Raw genomic sequence first — 22,045 nt, 5'->3', positions numbered from 1 at the left:
CATTTAGGTCTTTAATCCATTTTGAGTTTATTTTTGTGTATGGTGTTAGGGAGTGTTCTAATTTCATTCTTTTACATGTAGCTGTTCAGTTTTCCCAGCACCACTAATTGAAGAGGCTGTCTTTTCTCCATTGTATATTCTTCATTCCTTTATCAAAAATAAGGTGACCATCAGTGTCTTATAATTTTCTGCATACAGGTCTTTTGTCTCCTTAGGTAGGTTTATTCCTAAATATTTTATTCTTTTTGTTGCAGTGGTAAATGGGAGTGTTTTCTTAATTTCACTTTCAGATTTTTCATCATTAGTGTATAGGAATGCCAGAGATTTCAGTGCATTAATTTTGTATCCTGCTACTTTACCAAATTCATTGATTAGCTCTAGTAGTTTTCTGGTAGCATCTTTAGATTCTCTATATATAGTATCATGTCATCTGCAAACAGTGACAGCTTTACTTCTTCTTTTCCGATTTGTATTCCTTTTATTTCTTTTTCTTCTCTGATTGCTGTGGTTAAAACGTCCAAACTTATGTTGAATAATAGTGGTGAGAGTGGGCAACCTTGTCTTGTTCCTGATTTTGGTGGAAATGCTTTCAGCTTTTCACCGTTGAGGACGATGTTGGCTGTGGGTTTGTCATACATGACCTTTATTATGTTGAGGAAAGTTCCCTCTCTGCCTACTTTCTAGAGGGTTTTTATCATAAATGGGTGTTGAATTTTGTTGAAAGCTTTCTCTGCATCTATTGAGATGATCATATGGTTTTTCTCCTTCCGTTTGTTAATATGCTGTATCATGTTGATTGATTTGCGTATATTGAAGAATGCTTGCATTCCTGGGATAAACCCCACTTGATCATGGTGTATGATCCTTTTAATGTGCTGTTGGATTCTGTTTGCTAGTATTTTGTTGAGGATTTTTGCATCTATGTTCATCAGTGATATTGGCCTGTAGTTTTCTTTTTTTTGTGACATCTTTGTCTGGTTTTGGTATCAGGGTGATGGTGGCCTCGTAGAATGAGTTTGGGAGTGTTCCTCCCTCTGCTATATTTTGGAAGAGTTTGAGAAGGATAGCTGTTAGCTCTTATCTAAGTGTTTGATAGAATTTTCCTGTGAAGTCATCTGGTCCTGGACTTTTGTTTGTTGGAAGATTTTTAATCACAGCTTCAATTTCAGTGCTTCTGATTTGTCTGTTTATATTTTCTATTTCTTCCTGGTTCCATCTCAGAATGTTGTGGTTTTGTAAGAATTTGTGCATTTCTTTCACGTTGTCCATTGTATTGGCATATAGCTGCTTGTAGTAATCTCTCATGATCCTTTGTATTTCTACAGTGTCAGTTGTTACTTCTTTTTCATTTCTAATTCTGTTGATTTGAGTCTTCTCTCTTTTTTTCTTGATGAGTCTGGCTAATGGTTTATCAATGTTGTTTATCTTCTCAAAGAACCAGCTTTTAGTTTTATTGATCTTTGCTATTTTTTCCTTCGTTTCTTTTTCATTTAATTCTGATCTGATCTTTATGATTTCTTTCCTTCTGCTAAATTTGGGGTTTTTTTTTTTGTTGTTCTTCTTCTTTCACTAATTGCTTTAGGTGTAAGGTTAGGTTCTTTATTTGAGATTTTTCTTGTTTCTTGAGGTAAGATTGTATTGCTATAAACTTCCCTCTTAAAACTGCTTTTACTGCATCCCATAGGTTTTGGGTCTTCATGCTTTCATTGTCATTTGTTTCTAGGTTTCTTTTTATTTCCTCTTTGATTTCTTCATTGATCTCCTAGTTATTTATTAGCGAATTGTTTAGCCTCCATGTGTTTGTATTTTTTACACAGTTTTTCATGTAATTGATATCTGGTTTCATAGAGTTGTGGTCAGAAAAGGTACTTGATATGATTTCAATTTTCTTAAATTTACCAAGGATTGATTTGTGACCCAAGATGTGATCTATCTTGGAGAATGTTCCATGAACACTTGAGAAGAAAGTGTATTCTGTTGTTTTTGTATGGAATGCCCTGTTAATATCAATTAACTCCATTTTGTTTAAGGTATCATTTAAAGCTTGTGTTTCCTTATTTATTTTCATTTTGGGTGATCTGTCCATTGGTGAAAGTGGGGTGTTAAAGTCCCTTACTATGATTGCATTATTTTCAATTTCTCCTTTTATGGCTGTTAACATTTGCCTTATGTATTGAGATGCTCCTATGTTGGGTGCATAAATATTTACAATTGTTATATCTTCTTGGATTGATCCCTCGATCATTATGTAATATCCTTTTTTGTCTGTTGTAATAGTCTTTATTTTAAAGTCTATTTTGTCTGATATGAGAATTGCTACTCCAGCTTTCTTATGACTTCTATTTGCATGGAGTATCTTTTTCCATCCCCTTACCTTCAATCTGTATGTGTCCCTGGGTCTGAAGTGGGTCGCTTGTAGAGAGCATATATATGGGTCTTGTTTTTGTATCCATTCAGCCAGTCTATCTCTTTTGGTTGGAGCATTTAATCCATTTATGTTTAAGGTAATTATCGTTATGTATGCTCCTATTACCATTTTCTTAATTGTTTTGGACTTGTTTTTGTAGGTCTTTTCCTTCTCTTGTGTTTCCTGTCTAGAGAAGTTCCTTTAGCATTTGTTGTAAAACTGGTTTGGTGGTACTGAATTGTCTTAGCTTTTGCTTATCTGTAAAGGTTTTAATTTCTCCGTCAAATCTGGATGAGATCTTTGCTGGGTAGAGTAATCTTGGTTGTAATTTTTTCCCTTTCATCACTTTAAATATGTCCTATCACTCCCTTCTGGCTTGCAGAGTTTATGCTGAAAAATCAACTGTTAATCTTATGGGGATTCCCTTGTACGTTATTTGTTGTTTTTCCATTGCTGCTTTTAATGTTTTTTTCTTTGTATTTAATTTTTGATAGCTTGATTAATATGTGTCTTGGCATGTTTCTCCTTGGACTTATCCACTGTGGGACTCTCTGCACTTCCTGGACTTAATTGAGTATTTCCTTTCCCGTATTAGGGAAGTTTTCAAATATAATCTCTTCAAATATTTTCTCAGTCTCTTTCTTTTTCTCTTCTTCTTTTGGGAACCCTATAATTTGAATGTTGGTGTGTTTAATGTTGTCCCAGAGGTCTCTGAGACTGTCCTCAATTCTTTTCATTCTTCTTTCTTCTGCTCTGTGGTAGTTATTTCCACTATTTTAACTTCCAGGCCACTTATCCGTTCTTCTGCCTTGGTTATTCTGCTACTGATTCTTTCTAGAGAATTTTTAACTTCATTTATTGTGTTGTACATCATTGTTTGCTCTTTAGTTCTCCTTGTTAAACATTTCTTGTATTTTCTCCATTTTATTTCCAAGATTTTGGATCATCTTTTCTCTCATTACTGTGATTTCTTTTCCAGGTAGACTGCCTATTTCCTCTTCATTTGTTTGGTTTGGTGGGTTTTTACCTTGCTCCTTCAACCGCTGTGTGTTTCTCTGTCTTTTCATTTTGCTTCACTTACTGTGTTTGGGGTCTCCTCTTTGCAGCCTGCAGGTTTGTAGTTCTCATTGTTTTTGGTGACTGCCCCCAGTGGCTAAGGTTGGTTCAGTGGGTTGTGTAGGCTTCCTGGTGGAGGGGACTGGTGCCTGTGTTCTGGTGGATGAGGCTGGATCTTGTCCTTCTGGTGGGGAGCACCAAGTCCGGTGGTGTGTTTTGGGGTGACTGTGACGCTATTATGATTTTAGGCAGCCTGTCTGCTAATGGGTGGGTTTTTGTCCTCGTCTTGCTAGTTGTTTGGCATAGGGTGTCCAGCACTGTAGCTTGCTGGCTGTTGAGTGGAGCTGGGTCTTAGTATTGAGTTGGAGATCTCTGGGAGAGCTTTTGCCGTTTGATATTGCATGGAGCCTGGAGGTCTCTGGTGGACCTATGTCCTGATCTTGGCTCTCCCACCTCAGAGCCTCAGGCCTGACACTCAGCCGGAGCACCAAGACCCTGTCAGCCACATGATTTGCTTTATAGAGTATGGGGGTGTGAAATTTTGTGGACATTTTAATCGTTTCGTTTTTGGAAGTCTGAGGTCTTCTGTCAGTGTTCAGTTGGTGTTCTGTAGGAATTGTTCCACATGTAGATGTATTTTTGATGTATTTGTGGGGAGGAAGGTGATCTCCACTTCTTACTCCTCTGCCATTTTGAAGGTCCGCCCCTCATTTCTTTTAAATTTAAAACATTTTCCTCCTTTTTTTTTTGCCTTCCAGTTCTCTTAAGGAATTATCTGTTGTGTTTATTCCTTCTTTTGTTCCTTTTAGTTTAGTCTTCATTTTCAAAATTTTTCTCTTCTTTCAAAATTTTCATGACTTTAATAATTTCTGAATTATTCTAATTTCTATTTATATTGTTTTTCATCTACTGTACCATTTTCATAATGTCTTTTTGCTATTTTTAAAATACAACGTCACAATTTTGATGTATTCTCAGCATGCTTTCATTGTCTATAAGGTTGTTTGTTTTCTGCTCTAATCTAAACTTCATAGCTTTTCACTGTTTTTATATGAAATTGGTTTTCCTCAACTTTTGGAAGGAGATATAGCTCAGGGTAGCTTTCACCCTCTTCTCTGGTTCTCATATTGTGTTAAAAAATATAGCAGCTTGCTTTCTAAGACTTGCTGCATCCATTTCTCTCTCCCACACTTATTTGTGCCTTCTCTACTTTACATATTCTGTGCAATTTTTATTCCACTCCCAGCCGTTTCTCCTCTACGTGGGTCTGTCCTGGAAGGCAGCTGTGGTGTCTGTTTTCAGAATTTTTAGGGGCCAGACTGCTCCAGATCCTTCAAATTTTATTATGTTCCCTTCGCACCTACCAGCAACGATTATTGACTATGTTGGTGTTTCCTGTTCGCATGTCCATCAGCTGTCCTGCTGCTTCTCTCTGCTTAGTCCTGCACAGATGATGTAGGAATTGTGGCAGTTGGTGGCTTGTCCTCAGCCACTTTGTTTGGAGTTTGTGGCTACAACCTGTCATGTAGTGTGGTAACCAATCTCTAAAATGGCCTCAACATTTCCTCTGCTCCCTATACATTCATTCTGCTCTTCACATCAAAAGATAGAGACGATTTCTCCTTCTGAATCTGAGATGGCCCTGTGGTTGATTTGGCCATTAGAATATGGAGACAGTGACATTCAGGCAGCTCTTGGACTCCAGCCACCATGTGAAAAGGCCAAGCCACAAGGAGAGGCCATGGGAGGGAGAACTAAAGTGCTCAGAATAACCGTACCAGCTCCCCAGAAACAACTATATGAGAGCGATATTGACTATTCTGTTTCATTGAGTCCCCAGAAGACTGCAGTCCTAGCTATGAGAGATAACAAAATAGTTGTTGTTTTAAGATATAAAGTAGTGAAATTTTTTTTTTTTTTTTGTGGTATGCGGGCCTCTCACTGTCGTGGCCTCTCCCGTTGCGGAGCACAGGCTCCGGACACGCAGGCTCAGCGGCCATGGCTCATGGGTCCAGCCGCTCCGCGGCATGGGGGATCTTCCATGACTGGGACACGAACCCGTGTCCCCTGCATCGGCAGGCGTACGCTCAACCACTGTGCCACCAGGGAAGCCCAGTGAAATGGTTTTTAAGGCAGCAATAGAACTAAAACATTTAGTTTTGTTGTACATGTTGTCCATGGTTTTCAGTTTTGTTATCTAGTTGCTCTGTCTGTTTTTATGTGGGAATTGGAGAGATCCTAAAACAACGTCCTGTAATACCCTTTGCCAAAACCTTCCCAGAATCCGCTCTGACATTAGATTATAAGTTTCTTCTAGGATAGACCTCAGTCAAGACCTATGAAACCAACAGGAAATGTAATTCAGAACCAGAACAGAACATAGGGAATTTACAGCTTCCGCCTATGAACTTTGGTCTGTTAATCAGCCCTGTATGAAAATAGACTCTCCTCTCCACATTTTCTGCCCCAACCGCATCGCAGTTCACAGTGAGAAAGTTAAAAACCCATGAGTTAGATGTTAGTTTCCTGGATAACGCCGGGCACCCCAATTCTCCAGAACCAGGTTGGTAGGAGCATCAATTAAAATTTCCAACAATCATAACTCTTTCAAAAAAAGTCAGAGTGAATCACGTGGGTACTGCAGGCAAGCTAATAGTCTGGCCCATTTAAAAGCCACTCATTCATTCATAAAACTGTTTATTGAGTGTTTATTATGACCCAGGCACCTAGATATTAGGACAATATACACCAGGAATTAAAGCAAACATCCCCACTCTTGAGGAAGTTAAATTCAGGTGGCTTCTGTTCTTTAAATATTTGTCCAGTGGTCTTTCTACTGTTACCTGAGCATGCTCCTTGGGAGTTGCCCACCTCATTTCCAACTCCCTACACAACTTTCAGCACACTCTCTGAAGAGTCCTGGTCAATACCATTTTATTCATTTCATTACTTTTTCAGGAATGGCAGAAAATCCCTTGGAAATTGGTTTCTCCAGATGCTGCCCAACTAGTCTTTCTTTTAATCCAATACTGATTTCAGAGTCACCAGCGTTAAAACCAAAATGTGGCAGGCAGTTGAGGGGAGTCATGAAGTGCTGGATTTAAATTATTTTCAATTAAAAATGAAAGTTACTTAGGGAGGTGCTTTAACATTTCCAATCACCACAGAATTCTGTAAGGGGCTACTTCGTTAGATTAGTAAGAATTTTGGACCTTTGTGTGTATAGGAGGGTAGGGAGATGAGAGGAAAAGGAGATGAGTAATGGAGGTTGTTAAAAGATGAAAAGGGCAAGAATGAAACCCATCTTCTCAACACCAACAATTTAGGCAAATCTAGTATTTTAGTAGGTTCTTCATGTGCAACCTGGAAATGTACATTAACAGGAAACTTTCTACCTACTCCTTGACTCTCCTTTTCCCATCTTTGTGTCTGCTGGGATCTGCAAGTGGGTGGAAGACATTGTCATTGTTTATAATGCTCATAAGCCTGCATGGATGTGAATGACATATATTTAGAAATCAAAATAAAGCTTTAGGAAGATCTTCAATTTAATTGAAACTAGTCTAGTCATTTGGGAACCACAAGAGCTTTTTAGGGAAAATCTGCTTCTGTAAGCTGGAGGAAGTGTGGGTGTACTGGAGTCCCGGTCACACCTTGTGATGTCAGTCACCCCCAGGCCGCAGCTGATTGGCTGGGAAGAGCCGAAGCAGAGTTTAAATTCCTGCACCATCAGAGAAGTGTTCAGAACGTCAACACAAGAGTGGCTTCATTGTCACAGATTTCCTCTGTGAGAACATCAGCCTGATTGTTGAGACATTTGGGGCCAAGTCTTTGTGAAACTGAAGAAGGTAAGACATTCTCATTGTTTAATTTTTTTTAATGACTTCGGCCGTGTTTTTTGGAAAATATTAAGTATGCCTACGTGTTGAGCAGCATTATGTCATGCAGAGAAAGATGGGGAGAGCTGTGCCTTGGGTAAAAACGATTCCATTTTGTTCCAGTTGTTTATGCCACAGTAAATAATGCCTTTAAAATGACAGGTTAAGTCAATAGAGACAGGTGCTCTTCTCAGTAATACTTTAATTAGATCTCTGCATGGTATTCTGAAAGGGAAATTTTACTAATTAGGAGGCAGATGGAAGGTCATTCTGAAGTTTTTCTTTAATTATCAAAACAAATACAGCTTTTACATTTAGATTTTATGGATATAGGTATGCTCATGGCCTACAAGATGTTATAAAAGAATGTAAACTAGACTGGCAGAACTTTCTAAATATGGTCCCTTAAGTTGAAAATCAGATAATGCTATTCATCCAATAGTATTCCTTTATGAACTGAGTAGCTGAAAGGAGATGCTAAGACTACTGAAACAAACCATGGCTGGGATAATTATACTGCTTTTCTATTGTCTGGCTGGGTCTTCATGTTAGCATGACGCCTTGCATACAGTCAGAGGTCAGTAAATGTTGAAGATAACTGTCTTTTAAAAAACCTTTCCTAGTGTAGAAGACTTAGGCGTATATATACCCCTGCCCACGTGTATTTTTATTTGCTGCATTTATTCCACTTCTTCATCTGTATCAGAAGTGTCTGTCTTCCACAGCAGAGTGGGAGCTGTGGTCATGCAATGCTTTCTGCATGACATCTAGAAGATCCCACGTGTAATAGCAACACTTCAGGCACTCCTCTTCTTCAAGAGCTATAAGTTCTGGTGAGCCATACTTTCTGTTTAACTGAGGGCCAAGTAGACTATGCTACTTCGATCTGGTTGGTTAAAATATTTAAACAAACAAACAATTTTCTATCGGGTATTAGTCCGCAAGAAATCCCCCAAATGGTGATGTGGACCAATGCGTCTCAGATGCCGTGTGTCCTCCCACATCTATCTTTAATTTGGGGACACCTAGGTGTTATTTTACTGTGGTTGAAAGCATATAACATGGGATTGATTATAACTGACCTCGAGACAATTACAATTGGAATGTTTGGAATTTTTTTTTTTTTTTTACATCTTTATTGGAGTATAATTGCTTTACAATGGTGTGTTAGTTTCTGCTTTATAACAAAGTGAACCAGCTATACATATACATATATCCCCATATCCCCTCCCTCTTGCATCTCCCTCCCTCCCACCCTCCCTATCCCACCCCTCCAGGCGGTCACAAAGCACCGAGCCGATCTCCCTGTGCTATGCGGCTGCTTCCCGCTAGCTACCTACCTTACGTTTGGTAGTGTATATATGTCCATGCCTCTCTCTCGCTTTGTCCCAGCTTACCCTTCCCCCTCCCCATATCCTCAAGGAAATTTTTATTGATTTATTTATTTGGTTTTCTGAATTCGTGATAGAATTCATGTCCTGGCCAAATTCCACTTTATTTTCGAAGAGTAATAAAGAAACAAATTCTAGCTAATGGAGGTTCTGGTTAGTTGGGTTCTGGGTAATTTTGCTTTTGTTTAGACAAGCATATTATCATTATCACACATTGTTGAATACTCAAGCACCTAGAACAGTGCCTGGCACACAGGATGTTCTCAACAGCTATTTATTGACTGCTAATAAATGGATACATTATTCATAAGTATTATTAAGGATGACAACATGAGGTCAAAAATAAGCAAACTAAGCATGATACATTGAACTTATGATTTTTCAAGTCTTTCATTTCCTTTCTTTAGCCTACCTCTTTCATCTTTGTTTACATAAAAGAAAATATATACTTTAAAAGTGAATATTGACTCTGAGGAAGGTCTGGAACAAGGTCTCTTACTTGAGAGCACAAAGAAGTTCTGGCTACACTTGAGGGTGGCCAGAGAGAGAAGGGACTGCAGTCCACTTCTCCAGACCCCAAGCAATCTGGATATTTCAATTCCGGGAGAACAACTCATAAAGGTTGAAAAGCTCTGATACACACACTACCTTCCATACAGGTGGAAGTCAAATTGAGGTTGTTGATGTCCTTTTGTTACATGTTCTCATTGTAGCATGACAGCACGTGCGATGTAGAAATGACATTTACCAATCACTGAAGAAGAACGTAGGGTTCTGGTCTCATCTTTTAGGCTTGTAGCCATTTTGCTCATTTATGACTCAGAATAGGGCTACTGCGTATCTGCTTCTACTCTTTTTGGGGTGGTAGGTAAAACGCTTAAGAAAGTTTGGAGCTCTCGTTTGGAATACACTTCACACAAGTATAATTATTCTTATCAAAAATACTAATTGAGAACCTAACACGTATAGTGCTTGAGCTCTGACTTTCTGTAATGCTTGATAGCAGACTCTATTCTATGGTTGGCAACACCGGCTCTCTCGGGACCTCAGGCTGTATTTTATTTTAGTTTGCCAGACTTCCACTTGGAAAATTATGACTTTGAGTCGGGGTGCTAAATGTTATTTCTAGAAGCACGAGCGAGTTACTGCATCTTCCTTATGTTTCATAATATTACACCCCTGAGAAACTGAGCACTGGAAGCACACACTTCCTTCATAAAACACACAACATTCATTGGTGTAGAGCATTTTTTTTTTGTTATTTAGATAAGAGGGAAACAAAAGAAAATACAAGAGGAGAACAATATTTGTTGACTTCTTGGAACATTTGCTGGCTTTTAGAGCACCATGAGATTATCACTCTATTCAAATTTCACTTTGAAAATGAAAATGGTGAGCCACCTCATGACCTATGAAGCCAAAACCGTCGGTACACAGTTATTTTGAGAGTGTCGTATTTGGGAGAAACTTTCCTTTCCTTAAGCAATGAACCTGAGAACTTAAAAGAAAATGTTTTGATTACGGGAACTAAAGGGAAGTGTAGGGGAGGAAAAGTTTTCCTCTGTCCTCTTGGGGTCTCTGGCTGAGCCTAAGAATTAAACTGGCATAAGACAGAGGAACAGGAGAAAAGCATACACGTTTTGTTAAAATGTTTACATGTACGTGCGCACCTTCACAAGAGAATGAGGACGTGAAGAAGTAACCGGAGTGGAAGCTTTTACACCTTTTAGGCAAAGAAACAGTACATTTGTGAAGGATTGACAAGACACAGGGGCAGTAGATTGTGGAGAAGTAACCAGGAAGATCAGGTTAGTTTAACAAGATTTCTTTGCATGGACTTCCCTCAGCCTTGACTCCATCTCTGGTGATGAGAATGTCTTCCCTCCTCCTAAGAGAGGGAGGGCACATTTCACGTGGGAGATTTATCATCTCCCACTTCCGGGAAAAAGAAGGAAGATCAGAGCACCCTTCTTGCATCTGCAGTCTCTTGAGTGCCTTCAGCTCAAAATAATTTTTATGTCAAAGAGGCATATTTTGGGATGGGATATTCTGGTTCCCTTCAGAAGTAATATCTGTTTAATTAGGCTCATTTTAGGGGCAGCTGAACATTTTCATATGTTTTCTCTGTTGATATTAGGGGAAAGATTTGAAAAAGAAATAAAAATAATATCAACACACAAGGACTGATATGAAGTATGCTAATTAGAATAAAGAAAATAACACAAAGAATAGCTGTGTTGACGAGGAATAACACTCAAGATAAAAGAGAGGCTCTATTGGACCATTTGAGCTTTATGAAGGTAGAAATGAGGAACCTTCTCAGTCTCGTTATCTTAGGATTTCTACTGTTTTCTTGAATAAATTTTAAAAATAAGATTAGGTGACTTCCTGAGCCCAATGTTTCAGTCATTATTCAGTGTATTCAGACATTATTGAGCAAGGTACTATTATTTCCTAGATCAGAGGTTAAAATCATTTGGAGCACCTTAAAAACAAACCCATGCTTGTTCCCACCCCCAGTGAACTGATTTATTACCCCGTGGTGGGTTTGTGCACTGGTATTGCTTTAAATCTCCCCAGGTGATACTGATATACAACCAAGGTTGGGGATCTCTGGCTTAGATCTTTTGTCACTGGCATAGTATATATTTAACATTTAAAGACACAAATCAGCAAAAGTGAGGTCTGAAATCAGCCAGCAGGATTTTCCGCAGAGTATACGGATGTCCATCTGACCAGTCGGTTAGGACAGCCCCAGGGCTTACGAGTGCAGGGCAAATTATTTTCCTTTTAAATCATTTCAATAACTTTTTACATTAGCATCTAGGACATCTATTTTTAGATATAGAACAAATTGTTTTCCAAACCACCAGTTCTTGAAGTGTGAAATGAAGCCACCCTCCAGGAAAATACAGTTTGATTTGGCAGGTTTCTCTCAGTGTGATTCACAAGTGTATCCCAAACCTCTAATCTTCTCTGAATCCTTCAGTATTGTGAATGACACTTTAAAAAATTAGCATAATCATGTATAATGCATGACTAAAAGTAGCACAGAGGATATTAAATGCTTTCTGGAGCTGTAATATGAAGCCTGCCATAGTGCATCCCTTGAAGATGAAGAAAAAATGCAAAACCAAGCTATTTTGTCTAGACGTTATTATGTGGTTATAAATGTGAATGAGGAGCCCTGTGTGTGTGTGTGAAGACAAATGCCCACCACCTATCAATGGTATCAATGGTATGAATGTTATCAATAAATGTAGTTTTTTGGTCGGAAGATATTTGCCAGTCCATTCTGCCACATTAGATAGCTAGTGGGAAGCAGCCGCATAGCACTGGGAGATCAGCTCGGTGCTTTGTGACCACCTAGAGGTGGTGGGATAGGGAAGGTGGGAGGGAGACGCAAGAGGGAGGGGATATGGGGATATATGTATAGCTGATTCACTTTGTTATAAAGCAGAAACTAACACACCACTGTAAAGCAATTATACTCCAATAAAGATGTTAAAAAGAAAAAAAGTGAATGGTCAGAAATTTCTCTATTGCTTTTTCTTAACTTTTCCTCCATTTGTCATAGTTTATGTGTTAGTGAAGAAGTGTTTACAGAGCTCCTCATTGAAAAGTTTTCAATTTATCTCTTCAGAGTGAGGTTTTTTAAAAACAGCTTTATTGAGATATAATTCACACATCGTATACCTCACCCATTTGAAGTATACCGTTCAATGGTTTTTCATACATTCACAAGAGTTATTCCACCTTCACCAAAGCCAGCTTTAGAACATTTTCATTATGTTCAAAATTCACCCCTTAGTTGTCACCCCAACAGCTCATCTCCTCCAGCCTGAGGCAAACACTTTCTGTCTCTATAGATTTGCCTATTGTGGATTTTTCGTATGAATGGAATCATACAATATGTGGTCTTTTGTGTCTGGCTTCTTTCATTCAGTATAATGTTTGCAAGGTTCCTCTACTTTGTAGCATGTATCAGCACTCCATTCCTTTTCATGGCTGAATAATATTCCACTGTATGGATAGAGTGCATTTTGTTTATCCATTCTTCAGTTGATGGACATTTGGATGAGTTTATTATTTTTTTTTAATAGAAAGAAGGTGTTAAAAAGTTGAAGCTTCTATGTTTCTTGAGAGTGGAGAAAAGCATCTTCTGTCTTTCATCACAGGTAGAGGTGACACACCCAGCAATGAGGACCAGCATCCTGCTTATGTTCTTGTGGGGATTGTCCTGTGCTCTCCCAGTAAGTATCAGGGTAGGGATGCATGGAAAAAAAAACTGTTTATACCTAAAACTGCACAAATTGCATTGGCTATAAGCCAAAGTGGCTGTGTATGTTCCAGTCAGATGAAAATGTAGCTTCTTAGGAAGCTCTTTTCTTTAAAATATCATCCGAATAATTCCTTGTTCTGTTCACTTGCCGTTCGTATAGTTAGGCTGCTCATGTTTCTTCCTCGTAAGAGTGGTTCTCAAAGCGTCATCCCCCAGACCAGTAGCACCAACTAAGACCTTGTTAGAAATGTAAGTTCCTAGGTCCTCCATCAGACCTACTAAACCAGACTCTCCAGGGATAGGGCACAGCTATCTGTGTTTTAACAAGGCCTCCCGGTGATTCTGATGCGTGCTAAAATTTGACTAATATTCCTCCTAAGTATGTGAAGTGCTAATAGCTGCTGCTTTGGAAATTTCTGTGGGCCGACCACTTGTGCTGAATTTTCTAGGTAGCCAGGTATCAAAATACTGAATCTAAGAGTTCTGAAGAATGGAAGGTGAGTAGAAAAGATTTTTTTGAAATATTTTTATTTTAATATGTTATTAGTATAACCAAGATGGCTTCACTGCAAATGTTGAAACTACTACTGACTTAATGAACACATGAATAACCTAAGATATAGGGAGTAAGGGCTATAATTTCTAGTTCTTATAAGAAAATGTAGTTCATATAATGCTTCAACTCCAACTTAATAGTATAATTTGGTGAGGAAGCATTTTCTCCTTTAGCATTATTTTTGTGATTGGTCTTATAGTAGCGCAAGGGGATGGATGACAGTGAACCAAGATTGTCCTTGAAGGATTCGGGCTAGAAGTCTGTTTTATCAGATGTCTGGTAGGCAGGAGGTTAGGAGATCAAGTCCCGGAAGGTGAGAAGAGAAAGAAGAATGAGAGAATGCTAGGGTCTTCGGAATGATAGCTAATGTTTATTGAGTGTTGGCTCCGAATAACCCAATCGTTATTAACTCTCAGTAGTTCAACAACCACTGCCAGACACGGTTCTGTGCGTTTCGCATGTATTAACTTTCTCAATCTTCACAGCACCCCTAGTGAATTAGGTGTTGTATTTTCTGTGTTGAGACGCAGAGAGTAACCTAGTCTCTCCAGGTTATGTGGTTAATTACTGTTAGAGCCAGACTTTGAACCCAGGTCACTCTGACTCCAGAATTCATATTCTTTGCTGGGGTGTTACATCCCTCGAAGGGGCCAGGTCTAGGAAGTCAGTAGATTTTCAAGATTGGAACTACAGTTGTCACTCCGTATCCGCAGGGCATTAGTTCCAGGACCCCCTCGGTTACCAAGATCCATGGATGCCCAAGACCCTTCTATAAAATGATGTAGTATTTGCATGTAACCTGCATACATCCTCATGTGTACTCCAAATCATCTCTATATTGCTTATAATACCTAATACAATGTAAATATTTGCTGGAGTGCAGCAAATACAAGTTTTGCCTTTTGGAAACTTCTGGAGAATTCTTTCTTTCTTTCTTTCTTCCTTTTCTCAAAAATATTTTTGATCTGAGCTTGGCTGGATCCGTGGTTGTGGAATCCATGGATATGAAGGGCTGACTCTAGGAGGAAGGGTTAAAATCTCAACCTAAATCAGAATGTTTTTTCATTACCTTGTTTCCTGCTGGCTTTTAGGTATGACACAGCTAGGGCACAATGATATTAGTGATGGCCAGATAATGTCAGAGGCCTGAGATGGGGTCCTGCCCCTGCTTGAGGCTGGAATAGATATTGCAGGATTTCTTACATGAACTTTCATCAGGAATATCCTTAGGCTGGTTTATTTAAAAGCAGCTGCTGTGGATCCCTTCTTTCATTCAGCCTGAGTTCCCCAAACACACTGTGTTCTCAAGTCTAGCCTTGGCAGGAGAAAAATACCAATGTCTCACTCCCTTCCATTCCTAATTCCAGATGCTAAGTGACTGGGGTAGAGTCTGCCATGGTGCCTGCTGCAGTGTCACAGGGCAAAGACTTTAGGTGATGATAGGTCCTTCCTCTAGGAGCTATCCCAGCCCAGCATTGCTGAGAGGCTTGTTGAAGACATGCTGACAGCAGCTACTCTCTGCTCCACTGGGTCTTCATACCCATTGCTCAGTGGCTTTGAGCCACATGGGATTTGGGATTTGGTCATGTTCAAGGCGAGGGGGAGAGTAGATGGGGAGAGGGCACCAGAGGTGGCACAGGCATTCTTAGAGTTCTCATCAGATTAAAGAAAGTGAAATAAATCAGAACTATGACTAAGTTTCAGATTTAGCATGTGTTATTTTGGTGATCTTACGTGACTCAAGAAAGGTTTAATGGCTTTTTCAATTCAGTTTTGTCCGCTATTGAATTTTATAAAGTAGATGTTCTCAAAATGGATCACTTCTTCAGCTTATATCCTATTGAATACTTTTCAAGATGCTTCCATAGGCATTAGCCAATTTCATCCTCACAGCAACCATGTACAATAAGCGCAGTGGTGGTTAATATTCTTAATTTACAAATAAGAAACGGACATCAGATAGGTGAAGTGAATTGTGCAAATTCACGTAGAGTGACCAACCATCGCAGTTTACCTGAGACTAGATGTTTCCTGGAACACATGAATTTCAGCGCTAGCATCAAGACAGTTTTCAGGGCTAAAATCCAAGCCAAGGAGCTAACTGAGACTTAAATCGGGGTTTGTGAGTTCCAGCGCTGTTTCTCCTCTCTTACATTTCCTCTAGGTTGTATATTTTTCTTCAAAGAAATTCTATTTTTGTCTAAGTGTTGGAAATACAAAAATCTTCTAGGTTTTTTATATCACAAGGTCTTTTCAGGCCACTGGTCATCTGACATTCATTGTTTAGCCATTTCATTATAAAATAGCATTAATGTTCATGTGAATACAAAATAGATATCAATATACTAAAAAAACCTAAAATTATCCTACATGTTTTCAATGATATGATCCATCTGTGAAAGAGTAACTTGTCCTCCTTCCTTTTTTACAGGGTCTTTTGGCTCAGACACCAACACCACCTTTGGTAACTATCTCACTGATTTTTTGTCATAAACATCTCATGAAATCACTTTCACACTCTTATCATCATCTCAGGCCGTTTGGAAAGTAGTAAATCCAAACCACAAGTGATGGATGTGTGTCCTATTTTTATCTTTATTCATCAGTTACGAACATGAAAAATAAACATTTCTTTTTCTTTTTAGGAGAGAAGTGAGTCATCAGAAGAAAGTAAAGTTAGCTCAAAGGAACAGGTAATTAAACAAACCTTTCTTAACTTTCCAGGCTACTTAGGAATCAAAGGAAATGATGTTATATTAAATTACCTAGTGACCATTCTAAATATAATATTTTCTAACCTTTGGTTATGCTGGCTAAATCGCCCCAGAAAATAGGAAGGGAAAAATGAGTGGGAGAATTCAGAGGTAGACATGCCCTTCATTCCATATTTATCACTGGGGCCAGATGATAGACATGTGGCCCTAAATGTCCCTCTAGTTAAAGAGAACACACACACACACACACGGTCATAGACTCTGGAAGACGAGGAATAGCTCACTCATAAATCTCAAATGTTGGTTTCACAATTGGAGCAGTTCAGATTGGGCAAAGAGTTCTGGTTAATGTGAGATGCCTGCTGGGCCTGGAGACCACCTCTGGGCCCGGAATCCTGTTGGAGGAGAGAATAGGAGAGCCCTGAGGAACCTTTAAGGAGACAGCTGCTTTAGTAATGACATCTTTAAAATAGTCTCATCTGTGGCCCTGGGAGAGAGAAAAGCTGACTTAGCTTATATCACTTTCATAGAAAACTTGGTAGCTTCCTTCTTCTTATCCTCTTTCCCGTCCCCACCTTCCCTCTCCCTTCCCCACTCTTCTGTCCTAGCATTTTGACCAATCTCAACCCCCAGGGGCTCCAGACATTCTAGGAACCAGGTTTCTCCCTGAAACTTTGACCCATGTTGCATTCTATACTCAAACAGTTGGAAAATGAATTTAGGCTTTTTACCACTATTTACTAAAGATTGTCAGAGGAACATTTTACAGATTTATAAGTGTAGAATTGGGAAAATGCTCTTTTCTGGGGACGTTGTGATGTATTGCCTCAGTGTTCTCTGGGTTCTCAGAGGATGATAGCGCCTTGGGAGGGGTACAGTATGTGCCTGTCGAGGTTAGGAAAACTAAATAGATGCTCAGTTCCAATGGATCAGTGTACACCCTAGCGATAGGAAGAGGTGTCACCGCCCGGTAGTACTGACTGGAAACTCAGACATTGATGAGTAGGGACATGTGGGAAAAAAAAAAAAGTTGGCAAGAATGTTCTGTCATAGGATATGGTAGAGAGAGCAGATTTTTCCAGAGCATGATGAATGAAGATTCACTATCCTTCCTTATCTGAGTAGAGCATCCAATGGCTTTACTTCTGGGGATCACCTCTCTGAGCTCACACTTGGAACTAAGCTGCCTTGGTGGTCACACTAGCTACAGTTCTTCAGCTAAGCCTTCCACAGGCAACTCTGTGCCTGTGCAAATGAGTTACAAACATGGTTTTGGTGAGATTTATACCTTACTACAATATTATACTTTCATTTTAGCTAAAGGTTTCATCTGCCTGCCCTAATACATTTTTCCCCCCAGAGTTGATTAGAAAAAAAAACTTGAGTCATTTTAAAAATCACCCAATATTTTAAAAAACTGTGTTTTAAACCAAACAACTTGGTGAGTGAGTATTATAAACCAATTCTTTTTTTTTTTTTTTTTTTTTTTTTTTTTTTTTGGGTACGCGGGCCTCTCACTGTTGTGGCCTCTCCCGTTGTGGAGCACAGGCTCCGGAGGCGCAGGCCCAGCGGCCATGGCTCAGGGGCCCAGCCGCTCTGCGGCATGTGGGATCTTCCCGGACCGGGGCACGAACCCGTGTCCCCTGCATCGGCAGGCGGACTCTCCACCACTGCGCCACCAGGGAAGCCCAACCAATTCTTTAATTTACAAAAAATTCTCTGAAAGTATCCTTTAAGGACTCACACTTAAATATTGAGTTCCATAAATGTGATTTCTATAAAACTTTTTGAGCAAATGTTTGCAGCATTAAGTGAACTGTGCCTATGTAAAATGGAACGACTTGACTTTCAACTGTTCTTCCTTCCTTTTTAACCCCTGGTTGAAACATTATTGAGCCGTAAAATTGGCTCAATGGCTCTGATGAGGGACATAGGAAGAAGAAAGCAAACAGAGCCTAGATGGGCATTAAATAACACCCTTGAGAGCAGCTCCTGGGGTACTAACCATGTCTGTTAACCCCAAACTCCAGGTAAATGAAGACCCCAGTGACAGCACTGAATCAGAGGAGGGCCTGGGCCTTGATGATCCGCAGTACATTCACAGACCAGCTGGTGGCCTTTCTAGGAGCGGAGGAAAAGAAGGAGATGATAAAGATGATGATGAAGACGAGAGTGGAGATGACACCTCGGCGGATGATGACAATGGCCCAGGACCCGAAGAGAGGCGAGGAGGGAACTCCAGACTCGGAAGCGGTGAGGACCCCACTGACAGCACACAGTCCACGGAGGATGGTGTCCCACGGGGGGAAGACAGTGCTCAAGACACCACCAGTGAGAGCAGGGACTTTGCCAGTGAGGACGAGGGGCGCAGCAGGCCTGAGGGACGTGACTCCACTCCAGACAGCGAGAGTGCAGAGCAGTGGGTGGGAGGCGACAGTGAGGGAGTCGGTAGCCACGGGGACGGCTCTGAGTTTGACGACGAAGGAATGCAGAGTGAGGACCCCAACACCTTCAGGAGCGAGAGAAGCAATTCCAGAATAAGCAGGGCCAGCATCCAGTCAAAAGATTCGAAAGGGAGCAATGGGCAAGCAAGGACTCAGGCTTCCGGTGAAAGCCCGGCAGTGGGGTATCCCAGTAGGAAATTTTTCAGAACGTCTCGTATCTCGGAGGAAGATGGCAGAGGTGAGCTTCATGATAGCAACACCATGGAAGAAAGCAAGAGTGACTCCCCAGAATACCCCGACTCCAAAGAAGCTGGTCTCAGCCCATCCAGGGAACACAGCGAGAGTGAATCTCAACAAGAGAGCGAGGAGGGTCAGTCCCCAGAAGACAGTCAGAGCGTCCAAGACCCCAGCAGCGAGTCCAGTGAAGAGGGTGACCTGCCTTCTCAAGAAAGCAGTAGCGAATCTCAGGAAGAGGTCGTGCGCGAGTCCAGGGGTGACAACCCCAATAACGTTACCAGTCACTCAGAAGATCAGGACTCCAGTGACTCCAGTGATGAGGACAGCTCGGATAAACCCTCCAGTTCAGAGAGCAGATCCACAGAGGGGCAAACCGACAGCGAATCCAGTGAGAGCCTCAGATCCTCGGAGGAAAGCCCGGAGTCCACCGAAGAGGAGAACAGCTCCAGCCAGGAGGACCCCTGGTCTCCCAGCGCCTCGTCAGACAGCCAGAGCCGGGAAAGCCAGGAGGACAGCCCGTCTGAGGAGGAGCAGAGCAGCGATTCTCAGGACAGCAGCAGATCAAAAGAAGAGAGCAACTCAACTGAGAGCACATCAAGCAGCGAGGAAGACATCCAGTCCAGAAACACCGAGATAGAAAGCAGAAGACTGACAGTCGATGCTTATCACAACAAACCCATCGGAGATCAGGACGACAATGACTGCCAAGACGGCTACTAGCACGGGCGTGCCTGAGTGCCTCTCACAGACACGTGTCTTGGGGGTTGGAGACTAGGGAAATCATGAGAACTGTAATTTATTGATGTTTGTATCAGAAGAATAACCAGAGACCATTCCTTTATGAAAGGAAATACTGGACATTATACTTCTTTCTAGGATGTCACCAAACCATAGAGGTTTCAATAATGGGGAATTTCACTAGAATACCCTCAATGAGACCTGATGCCAGGAAAGATGTGCATTATAGCTTCACAGCTGAAATAGTTCCTAACTCACTAACCTAACACACAGTTACTGAGATTCTGTTAGGTACCAGGCACTGTGCCAGGTGCTGGGGATATCAAGAAGTTAAGACTTATTTCTTGCTCCTGAGGAGCTTATGGAGGGATAAATAAAGTGAAAGAGGGATACGTAGGACAGAAGCAAGAATTACTACTACCCAATGAGGTGAGTCCTATAACACAGGTGTGCACAGAACACATGGGAGCACAGAGCGGGGACCAACTTTGCCTTAGAGAATCGGAGAAGGCTTCACAGCAGAAAAGACACTGGACTTGGAGCATTGCATAGGATTTCTCCATTTAAGAAAAGACAGTTCTATTTATTCTTGGTACAGGCAATAGAAAATCCTGTATGAATAAATATTTAGTTTGTGAAAGCACTTTCAAATTATGGCATGGTGAGGTGTTTTGGATAAGCAAACTTTTTTTTCAATTAATTTATACTTTTCAATGTTTTTTGTGGTGCTCCAGTGAGCATCACCTCCCTGCCCACTGGTGATGATATGGAGGAATGGTTTGGGGAGAGTGGAAAAAGAAAATTCCTCTTTAAATAGACAACTTTCAGCTTACTTTTTTCTAAGACCAGTCTATGTGCAATGTTAGAAAAACTGTTCTCAGAGTCCTTTGCCTGGGTCGCACGTAGCAAAATTGTGTGTATAGAATTCAACTGATTTTTGCCAAATACCCTTTGAAATGTTACCTCAACATAAAATATTTGTTTTGTAATAAAGATAATAATATCCAGAAGAAGTATGTGCTTATTTTTTATAGTGATGTCAATTTTTAGGATATATTTATATGAAACAACTCTTCCTTTAACGCACTGCAAAATAGTCTATTAGCTTTCTCCCATTAAAACAAAAGATTTTCTTAAATTATTTCCTGAAAATTTAATTTTATTTATACTTCAGGCAGCATTTTGATAAAGTTACTTCACGTGTTGCTTATGGTATTTCACTAAATATACCTGTTATAGATAAGGTTAAAAAAAGGAAGCAAACTCTCAGCTTTTGTATAAGGCCATGTGGAAAGTTCACGGTGTTTGGGTTTAACATTAGTTCTTCCTGGTCTCTCTGACAGTCATAAGTGTAAACTCTGGAAACTACAGAGATACACATTCCTCACAGTGTATTTCTTTGAAGGAAACTACCTCACCTCAGCACTTCCACTTTTCAAATGTGTTTTCACACACACTGCCACTAGAGCAAATCAAAATCCCCCTACAAATTCATTCAGAGAATCAAGAAAACTTCCTAACCTTCAGTCTGACCCTTCCTATCCTTCACATAGCTCTGTTCCCTCATAATGTCAAAGCTATGGTCTCTTGCGGAGATAAAATATATATAGTTCTCTAAGCCTCTCCCTTCAGATTTTAATTCAGTAGATCTGGAGTGAACCCCAAGTTCTGTATTTTAAAAAGGATCCCAGGAGATTCTGAAGTAGCCCATCTGCACACCTACATTTGGGTTACTTACCTGGCTTTATTAACCTACAGATTCCTACCAACCTACAGCGTCTTCAGAGGAGAACTGCCCTTGCACAGACCTCCTGGTTGCTTGAGACATAGGTGACCAGGTTCCAGCCACTCCAATGGCCCGCCTCACCACAGGTGATGGTGTGGGATGAGCGCCCAACCCAAGGGAAGTCGGCCAGCAGCCTCAGAGGGGGCGTGTCGCAAAGGCTCTACCTGAACAATGATGGTGGCTTGGGGTCTAATCTGATTTTCCCTCTCTGTAAATTTGGATATTTAGGGAGAGAGATGTCAGAATGATCTGAACAAAAACAGACGGGAAAATACAGAGAAGCAGGAATAAGGAGAAAGCTTAAGTCCATTAATGGTGGAGCACAAAACTGAAAATGATTGAACTCCTGATGCTGCGGGGGGAGATCGTAACCCTCTTGCTCTCATGCTTGGATCCTGACTCTCCTATTGCCTGTCAGGCCTTCTTGGATGCCTGTGACATTCTTTCCTCTTAATTGCCACCTGTATCCTTACAATACACCCACCTTTCTGACACCTTTTCTCCTTGCCACCAAAAATCCTAATGAAATCAAACTCATGAACTTAGGTCATATAAC

At 40.5% G+C, this 22,045-nt stretch overlaps 1 protein-coding gene and 1 long non-coding RNA gene across 4 annotated transcripts in view; one reads left to right on the top strand and one right to left on the bottom strand.

The window, feature by feature from the left end:
- The window catches only part of LOC141278828 (uncharacterized), a 276,124-nt gene that overhangs the window by 20,968 nt on the left and 233,111 nt on the right, over positions 1–22,045 (bottom strand). The window lies entirely within an intron of this gene.
- On the top strand, positions 7,951–20,708 carry DMP1 (dentin matrix acidic phosphoprotein 1). The gene is made up of 6 exons (XM_019926721.3): positions 7,951–8,174; positions 12,911–12,985; positions 13,464–13,511; positions 16,002–16,034; positions 16,216–16,263; positions 18,315–20,708. Exons 2-6 carry the CDS (start codon positions 12,932–12,934, stop codon positions 19,683–19,685), a joined length of 1,554 nt encoding a protein of 517 aa, XP_019782280.2. The 5' UTR covers positions 7,951–8,174; positions 12,911–12,931; the 3' UTR covers positions 19,686–20,708.

This window comes from Tursiops truncatus, chromosome 5, assembly GCF_011762595.2.
Source record: "Tursiops truncatus isolate mTurTru1 chromosome 5, mTurTru1.mat.Y, whole genome shotgun sequence".
Lineage (NCBI taxonomy): Eukaryota > Metazoa > Chordata > Mammalia > Artiodactyla > Delphinidae > Tursiops > Tursiops truncatus.
The sequence above is the reverse complement of the archived record's forward strand: the minus strand, read 5'-3'. Positions and strand labels throughout refer to the sequence as shown.